Source organism: Syngnathus acus, chromosome 19 (genome assembly GCF_901709675.1).
Source record: "Syngnathus acus chromosome 19, fSynAcu1.2, whole genome shotgun sequence".
Classification (NCBI taxonomy): domain Eukaryota; kingdom Metazoa; phylum Chordata; class Actinopteri; order Syngnathiformes; family Syngnathidae; genus Syngnathus; species Syngnathus acus.
In genome coordinates, this window is record NC_051103.1 from 8,414,934 (window position 1) to 8,423,750 (window position 8,817).

Genomic DNA, 8,817 nt, shown 5'->3' on the forward strand with positions numbered 1-8,817 from the left:
ATTTCCACGGAATAAATTTGACTTCTGTTTATTATTGTCTTCATTTTACAACGGTTAAACTTTTTTCCCATTGAAATGTAATCTGCGAGATCCGTTGATTCACTTGGCTATGCATATTTTGTCTCATTCTAACGACAAAACAGTCAATTGGCGTTGAAATTGAGTAGTCCCCGTTAAACTCCATTTCCCAGTGTTTATTGGCTCTTACGTCATAGCCTGGTGATGACGTTGATTTTCTGCGCCCGGAGGTGAAGCTCCATTCACGAAACTATGGCGAGTGCGAAGAAGAGTGCTCTCCTTTCCTCTTTGGCGGACTATGGGGACGATTCGGAACCCGACGACTCTGATCCTGAACCAGAAGAGACAGGTAGGTAGAGACAAATGGGATTGTGTCAAATAAAGGGCTACCACATTGTATTCTGTCGTTAGATCATATGCTTCATGTGGTCGCTAAATTAGCCACTTGCTAACCGCCAATGCGTTTCAGAAGATGTTGCGTTGTATTGTTGTGTTCGGAATCATACACTTATTCCCTACTCCATTATTGCAATGTAGAGATGTTTAAAATCTGGATTGTATCGTTCACGTATTAATTCGTCATGTAGAATTAATGAAGCCCACTTGGGCGCACTGTTGACGTCATTACGTTGCGTAAATCTAACGTACTGCAAATTTGTGACGTAGCGAAACAACGTAGCATCTGTCAGAAATATTGAACAAATCAATTGTATCGTTTTAAAGTGACTATCAGAAATAAATTCCAAACAAAACACAACGAAGATCGATATGATTGTCCCCCTTTTCGTTTTTGTAACAGTGCAAGGCATAATGACAGCCATACGTTGCTTTTCAATTGATGCTGCTTATGTGAACAGGTCTGTTTGGTGTCCAACTGAAAAGCTTCCTCTTCTAACTGGTTGTTTGTTCCTGTTCATCAGAAGAGGAGGAGCACACGGGAGCAGGAGGGCTTGTGTTTGGCTACAGCGATGAGGACCTCATTCGAACTGAGGATGCTGCTGTCCAAAAGGAATCTGAAAATGAAGACAGCAGAGAGAGTAACTCGGTAAATATTTGACTTCTGAAATGGCTGTCTGCTTCGTCAAATCGATCCTGTTGCCCATTTTAGGAGTCAGTGCTCTGCTCAAACTGCAACATATTTTTCTCCCAACCCTTTGTGGCCTCGCTCTATTGTCAGTGTTGTCACTCCCTGATGGAAGTTTCATCTCTCCCCCCCCTTGAAAGGCTGGTCGCATCTGCGCAACCTTTTTGTTTTGTTTTGCATTTTTAGGCGTATCGTTGAGAAACCACGGCACCTTGGCGCCCGCCGTAACTGGTCTCAATCTAGAATCATTAGGTCATCGCTCTGTTACCCTTCTGCCCTCTCGTTCACCGTCGGATCATTAAGGATTGCATTTTTGTTTTTATAGGGAATGACCAATGACGAGTCTGAGGAGGGAAGGGACGCAGATGAAGTTGAGGTATTTGAGCACAGGACTGAATTAAATTTATAAGGTCATACCTAGTTGAATCATTACTAATATCTATCTAACCCAAAAGTGAGAAGGGGCTTGAGTGGGCACTCGCACGTAATATATATTTGCTCACTAGGTGGTGCTGTTGGGCTTCCTAAGCTTTATAGCTTCAAATAGTGGTCTCCACTTAGATCAGTGGTTCTTAACCTTTTTCCTTGTTCGCACCCCATTCAATTCACCAACCAGTTCTCGCACCCCTAACCCTAAATAATTATTAGAATAATAATTGGTTTACTTTACAGCTATAAAGTAAGGCTTCATTAGCATTATCCCTAATGCCAATTAACACAATGACTTCTTGATTTCCAGAATTTTTCACTTTTTTCGGTTACCCGACCATTATGCCCGAAAAATTTTAAATTTCCCCCAGGGTATCCTCGCACCCCCTAGGAAGCATTCTCGCACCCCCGGTTAAGAACCACTGACTTACTAGATTGATGCTGCACTTCAAAATCTACAGAAGGACGCGTGTTTATGATGGTAAACCCATTATTTCATGTATGCAAATAGAAGACAATGTAATGTATTGTAACTTCTTTGGCCTCAATATGAGAAAAGACAGCCATTATTACAATATTGAAATTCCATGTGCCATGAGGAGATTTCTCACTCAGTATGACCGACAAGTTGGTCAGCATTCCCTCGGAAGGGAAGTCAAAATATCAGAATAATTGTAGGTTAGCATCCAAGCACAGTTTCCACTTTTATTATTCCTTGATTACTTGATGTTCTTAGCTGTGGCTTACTTTAGGTAGGAAGGTCAGGAAGGATAATCAGTGTTGATGTCATCAGAAGCGGACCATTGTTTAAGCGCAGCTAATGTCGTCACACTTTAAGGCCTTTGCGCTCTACTTTGCTCAATTCTGCAGCGATTAACGACGCACGGCCGATGCGAATTACGGTATTAACAATATTCCACCTTGAAACCATTTGAAATGGTATCTGTGTTTATTGATCAACCTTTTCATCTCTGACTTTCTTTTTAAATGGGAAAACAATTATTCATGGTTTGTTGCAGTTTTGCTGAATTTAAATGACCGTGGGGTTTTTTTTTTCATGCTGTTTCATACTTCAGAAGTAACAGTCAGTGTGCAGGTGAAGTCTTCATCTTGCCACCTCGTCGATGCTCTTGTTCCAGGAAACGACGGGGTCAACATTTCTGCATTTAAAGTGTAGAAGCCATCCATCCATCCATTTTTTTCCCCCCCTGTTAGGGCTGCAGGTGATCTGGAGCCTATCCCAGCTAACTTTGGGCTAAAGGCCCAGGTACACTCTGGAATGGTTGCCAGCCAATTGCAGTAATGGATTTTAATTAGAGGACCATAAATTATCATAAACCAGAAATGTTATTATAACCACAAATTATTTGTGTCATGACTTTGCAATTCTGCAGAGCACACTGCAAGAACTTAATTGTTGAGGGTGTCTGGGGAAAAAAAAGCTGCTTTTGGAGCTCTTATTGGGCAAGTCAGTTTCAATCTCAGCACTTTCAAAATTGCTATGACCGATCACCAATCTGATCATCCCATTTACCAACAGTTGTGTATTCGTAGATTTCGAAGAAGAAAAAAAATCACAACAAATTGACTGGTCACGTTTTGAAAGAGGCTCCGTCAGGTGCCATGAAGTTGATCATCGCCACACGTTTGCTGAGCTTGCACGTTTGTGTTTGCCACCCTCGTGTCAGGCCATGCGAGTTGGCCACAGGCGGAACAATACTTTGATGTACCCGCGCAGTTGCTAAGTGATAACGTGATGCCCGTGAATAACAGCACTGTTTCTTTGTGCTCAACCTGTTATGCAGTCAATGTTGGCACAATATGCAGCATACTTTAGAGGTTTCCAAACTAAATATTTCATCCATCCAGCCATCGATTTCCTGAACTGCTTTTTCATTTAAAAAAAAAAAAGTGTCTGCTTCAATTAGGAGAGAACCTTTGAAGGTTCCGTTGTTCTGCCCAACCGCCATTTTAGAAGCTCCATTGCAGAGCTCATGAAGTGAAATGTGTTTGTCTTCCTTTGCTTTTCCCCCACAGGGACCAGACGTGGAAACTAAAGATCCGAATGAGCTTGTTGGTAAGTGTAAAGATTTTGCAGATTTTGTTTTTGTCTGGAACAAACGAAAAAATTGTGCACTGTAGAAACTGTTCTCAAAATGGGGGAACAGAACTACGCAATACAATTCTAAACCACATCTAAAAACAAAATGAAAAAAACACCCCAATCGTTTCAGTGACATTTGGGTGCTGTCAACGTGTGAAACACTAACTGGACTCATATTGAGTTGTGAAAGGCTCTTTGTCCGCCCTTTGAAAGATGGGTCATGAAGGTCTAACACAGGAGTTGGCAACGCTTAGTGAGTAATCACTGACCCGTGCAGGTGTGTGTGTGTGTGATATCAGGCAGGAAATGAGTGATACAAGGAGTGGTATTTTATTCACCCTGCATAGAGCACACAGCGTTCCCACTCAGCTATTTGTTGATTCTGGCCTGGTGCTTAAGGCTATCATTAACTCCACCTTTCTTTTAACTGGAGGCAACAAGACTCAAGCGCTGACTAATCCCAAAAAAGAAAAAAAACATGACGCAAAAGCCTCATTTGACTGATCAACAAGAGGAAATTTTGTGACTGTTCCGTGGGGGTCTGAGCGTGACTCATAACTGGACACTTGGCATTCCGGCAGCGGCGCTCAGCTCAGCTCGGCTCCTCCGACAGTAAATGTCACAGTGCGCTCGCTCGCCCGCCCGCCCGCCTCCTGTCAGCAGGCTGAAGACAGCTCTTTGTCTAGTCGCTGAAGGGCCGTGCATTGTGCCGCTGTCCAAAGAGACCCGCAGGGCGCAGATTTTGACTTTCTGTTTTCGAGCAAAACAGATGGCTGTTGTCAAACGGATGCTGCATTTTCAAGCTGTTTTCTAGCCATATGGATTGTGTGGCTATTTTTTACACACAGACGTGTGCTTGATTCTCACAATTTCTTGGAATCCTTTCAAATGAAGTAACACCACAATGCTACAATATTACATTGTGGATGACAGCGTGTGCAAGACTACCCAATTGCCAAGTGGGCGAGTTTACCGAATGCAACGGCGAGACAGCGGTGGCAAGTCTGTACTGATCCGAGGGAGTCTGGAGTCACGCTTGAGCAGTAGACCACGCTAACCGGGATAGGGGCCTGGAAAGTATGCAAAGGCCGTCGTCCCTTCTGCATGTCGAAGAACAAAGTTCAACTTTGGCACAGTGCAACATCTAATAAATCGGACCATTGAGAGTTGAACAGGCATGCTGCTTGATTTGCTCTATCACGGAGTGTGCTTCTAAAAAAATACAACTGGTTCATGAAGCAAATTTGAAACTTCATTTTCCCATTGGATCGAATGGTCCAATTCGTCTTTTTAAAATGTGAACCGAGAATCTTTGCCAATAGGTTTTACAGAATCAATTCGGAGATTTGTTTTTTCTCCTGTGTCGTAGCAAATTACAAAATAATAATAATAAACACAGAATCCGTCACGCTTGATTGACGGTAACATTCCCAAGCATGCAGTCAGCTACCTGAGTAAATGATCCTCCGACGTCCAATCAAGTTGTAACTTGTCTTGCATGAAGTGCTTTTGCACTCGTACACAACACAACGTTTGCAAAAGACACTCAGAATGTGACAGGCACCAAAAAACACGTGTAGGCTTTTGAGATAGTGTGACAGTGGAATGTCTGGCTTCAGGAGAACACGCTGCGAAAAGCAAAACATGATGGTTCCTAAGGGAATGATGGAGGTAGCAAAGGAGTCCACTTTAAACTCCATCATGTCAAACAAAACTGTCACCAGCATTTACTTCCTGAAGCATTTTTTTTTAGAATTGGGCTCATGTTATTTTTCGGACTTCTCCACAGCTCTCTTCTCAGAGAAGGTGCGAAACATGTCACCTGATGAGATCCGAATTCCACCCGAGCCCCCGGGACGCTGCTCCATCCAACTACAGGTAGACGTTGATCGCATTGCTTCCCTCCCTGCCATCTTTATTCAAACATGACCCAACTTATGTTGAACCAATACCCAAGTAAGTCTGAGATCATCATCATCAGCCTGCAGGAATAGTTTCACCTCACAGGTTGCAAGTCGTAAAAGTGTCCTGTTCAAAGCTGAATACTTGGCTTTGGCTGCTGAGGCAGCAGTCAACACATGCCTCTTATGCAACAGTTTGGTGTTGAAAATAAAAACAAAGCTCTTAAGAATTGATGGAAATGACTTCCAATTCTACTTGACTTTGGTTTGATCTCATTGGGTTGATATCCCTGAAAGGGACGGACGGACGGACGGACGGACGGGGAGAGCGGCTGCAACGACCCAGATGTCAAGAATTCCAAATAGGCCAGTAGCTAAATGCCAAGACGTGTGAGGAAATTGACAATGGCTTGAAAAGCTCAAAGGGTTTTCTGCATTCTTCACCTGTGATTTATAGCTCTGTGTGTCTTCCACTGCTCCTCACCCACAGACTAGCGTTGATGTACAAATTGTAATATGCCCTATTGGTCAGACTTGCCATTTAACTCGTCATTGGTGTGTTGGCAGAGTCAGCTAAAACCTTAACATCTCAATTTGCCTCTGGGCTGAAATTCTGGTGTCTCCATAAATTTGTTTCATAAGGCACAGAGGCATGTCCGGACACAAAAGGTGAAGTTAGTAAGCGAACAGCTCAACCCGCAAGCAACCCGCTTGCTTGCACTCCCTCGGCCAACCGGTCGCGCCTAGGTAGCCGTGGCCTCGGGCTACGCATACCCAAATAGTGAAATTGTTTTATTCTTTATTTCTCTATTTCGCAATCGCAAGAATCGATCCGCTATGAGCACTTCCCAGATATCTTTTCCAATCATTCCTGTGAAATTGCAAGGGAAATCATTCTTGGTTGCTTGGTCGGATTTCAGATATCTACTGGTTGAGATAAGAGATAAGAGAGTGACTCATAATTCCTGGGAAATGCCTCCCTCACCTTCGACGGACTGCAACAATTATAGTCATAAACCTTCAAAATTGCTTCAAATTTCATGCTGAGGTTCTTATCTGGCAGCACATGATTTCCTGGCTGCTTGACAGACGGATAATTCTGGCAACATTTTTTTTTTTGCTGTAAAGATAATTGGAAAAGCTTTGGACTTGTTTTCACTTGCCATGCCCTTTTTCCCCCTCAATAGAGAATGCCAAAAGACCTCCAATGAATGAGGGAGGGAGACGATTGCCACCGCAAAATTGGCCTTATAGTAAAAAAAAAAACGATTCATAAACATGAATACGCAATGCACCATTTTCATTGAAACCTTTTTTTTACCCAAAAGTAATTTTGTGCCAAAGAAATATTTTTGTTTGTTTGTCGTAACAGGAGAAGATCCACAAGCTCTACGAAAGAAAGCTCCATGGAGATTTTGACACCAACAGCCACATTCAGAAGAAGAAAGAATTCAGGAACCCAAGGTATGGATAATTTTCACTACTTTAAATGAAATGAATTGTCTTTTAGGTTTCAATTTTTTTTTGAAATGCTGTCTAGTATCTACGAGAAGCTCATTCAATTCTGCAGTATAGACGAACTGGGCACCAACTACCCAAAAGATATGTTTGATCCTCACGGCTGGTCAGAGGACTCCTACTACGAAGCTCTCGGTATGTTTGTCCTCTTTGGGGATCTCGCCGTGATTACCGATGCATACTAATGCATTCGACTCATTTTTAGCGAAAGCGCAGAAAGTGGAGATGGACAAGCTGGAAAAAGCCAAAAAGGAGCGGACCAAGGTGAGCCTTAAAAACAGGCCAGCATAGACCGTCAAGATCTAAGCCTTAATAAAGTCTGCACAGGGAGAGCCTTCATTGACACATAATGCTGTCATCAGTACCATTCCAGCAGCTGCATATTAGTCAGGAAGGCGGACTAGAAAGAACATGTAGTGCCTGCCCTGCTTGAGCGACGCTCTTCTGTTGTCTGTGTAATGTGGTATGCATGTTTCAATCCAAAATGTGTGAAGAACAAAATTGGAATGTGAAAGTTGGTTCAATGCATCTCATACCCTGAAGCAAGATCTTTTGCAATTGCGCGGAGTCAGGAGCTGGACATTCCAATGCTTCAAATCAAACATCAGCCACATCATTCAAATGTGCTAATCGCGGATTTGCGTTTGTCCAGATCGAGTTTGTCACGGGTACAAAGAAAGGCACCAACCCATCCAACACGTCAGCGTCAACCGCAAACAGCAGTAGCAGCACCACCACCTCCACATCCACAGGTGAACAAACACATTTCATTTTGCCAACACGGTAGCGGTAGAAAAGAAAGCACTGCCACTGACTTGTCCCAACAGATGCTCAGAAGCGGAAGAGCAAGTGGGACTCGGCCATCCCAGTCACGTTGGCCCAGCCCACGCTCATCACCACCACCACGTCCACCTTGCCGGCCGTGGTGTCCGTGACCACCACGGCCAGCGGCACCAAGACCACCGTCATATCTGCGGTGGGCACCATAGTTAAGAAAGCCAAACAGTGAAGCGCCTTTGCAGGTGATGGCAAGTGGGCTGCTCCCAATGGGGTGCACACACACACACACACACACAGACTTCTTTCTCTGGGATTGAAAACTGCGCTTTTTCATGGGAACTATACTCAGCATAACTCTTCATTCTTTTGCTGCAAGTCATCATTTTGGTTTTTAGCATGTTGGCAGCAGTCAGTGAGATGAAAAAAGTGGATTAAGAAGCTCAAGTGTAAATGAGAAATTGGGCATCATGTTCCGATGCGGCCGGCGGCGTCCCTCTTAAAGCTAAAAGGCATTTTGAGGACATGTTTTTTTTTCTTTTTTCTACTCTTGTAAATACTGGACGTGTTTCTGATAGATGAATAAATGGATCAGATATTTTCAGCGGAATCCCTCTTGTGATTGTCATATACGTATATTATTACATTATATTGAAAATAGAAGAACCTCCGAAAGTTACATCTGTTCCAGGTGGAGTGTACAGCCTCTGACCCCTCGATGATCGTCTTCATCGAGGTCCATGCGCAGAAGGGGCCACTCGGGTGTGAGTCACCTTAAATATCATTCTATTCTAGATGAGCAATACATATTTTTCATGATATAATATACCACTTAGCACTGTACTTTTTCTCCTTGCATCATGTTGCCATTTTTATGGTAGCATTAAAATGGATGCAACTAAAGTCACCTCTGGTTGTTAGTGTAATGTTCTTTTAGGAGCGTGCACGGTTATATAACTGAAATGATTAAACTGATAAGATTCAGA

At 43.2% G+C, this 8,817-nt stretch overlaps 1 protein-coding gene across 2 annotated transcripts; it reads left to right on the top strand.

Moving 5' to 3' along the window:
* The first annotated feature begins 212 nt into the window (after window positions 1–212).
* On the top strand, window positions 213–8,441 carry LOC119138679 (SAP30 binding protein). Of its 2 annotated transcripts, XR_005101179.1 has the most exons (11): window positions 213–367; window positions 939–1,063; window positions 1,428–1,478; window positions 3,569–3,608; window positions 5,425–5,513; window positions 6,909–7,000; window positions 7,077–7,189; window positions 7,260–7,318; window positions 7,707–7,806; window positions 7,882–8,156; window positions 8,322–8,441. XR_005101179.1 is itself a non-coding variant. In XM_037278983.1 (10 exons), the coding sequence occupies exons 1-10, from the start codon at window positions 271–273 to the stop codon at window positions 8,061–8,063; spliced, it is 948 nt and encodes a 315-aa protein (XP_037134878.1). In that variant the 5' UTR covers window positions 213–270; the 3' UTR covers window positions 8,064–8,441. The 2 variants fall into 2 exon arrangements, 1 of the variants encoding a protein (XP_037134878.1); XM_037278983.1 differs by having other exon boundaries at window positions 7,882–8,441.
* The last annotated feature ends 376 nt before the right edge of the window (window positions 8,442–8,817 follow it).

Excerpts from the sequence above, each read along its gene's own strand:
- LOC119138679 (XM_037278983.1), top strand. The coding sequence starts at position 271 with ATGGCGAGTGCGAAGAAGAGTGCTCTCCTTTCCTCTTTGGCGGACTAT. Across the intron at positions 1,064-1,427 it reads ACAGCAGAGAGAGTAACTCG|GGAATGACCAATGACGAGTC; the intron begins GTAAATATTTGA and ends TTGTTTTTATAG. Across the intron at positions 5,514-6,908 it reads GCTGCTCCATCCAACTACAG|GAGAAGATCCACAAGCTCTA; the intron begins GTAGACGTTGAT and ends TTGTCGTAACAG.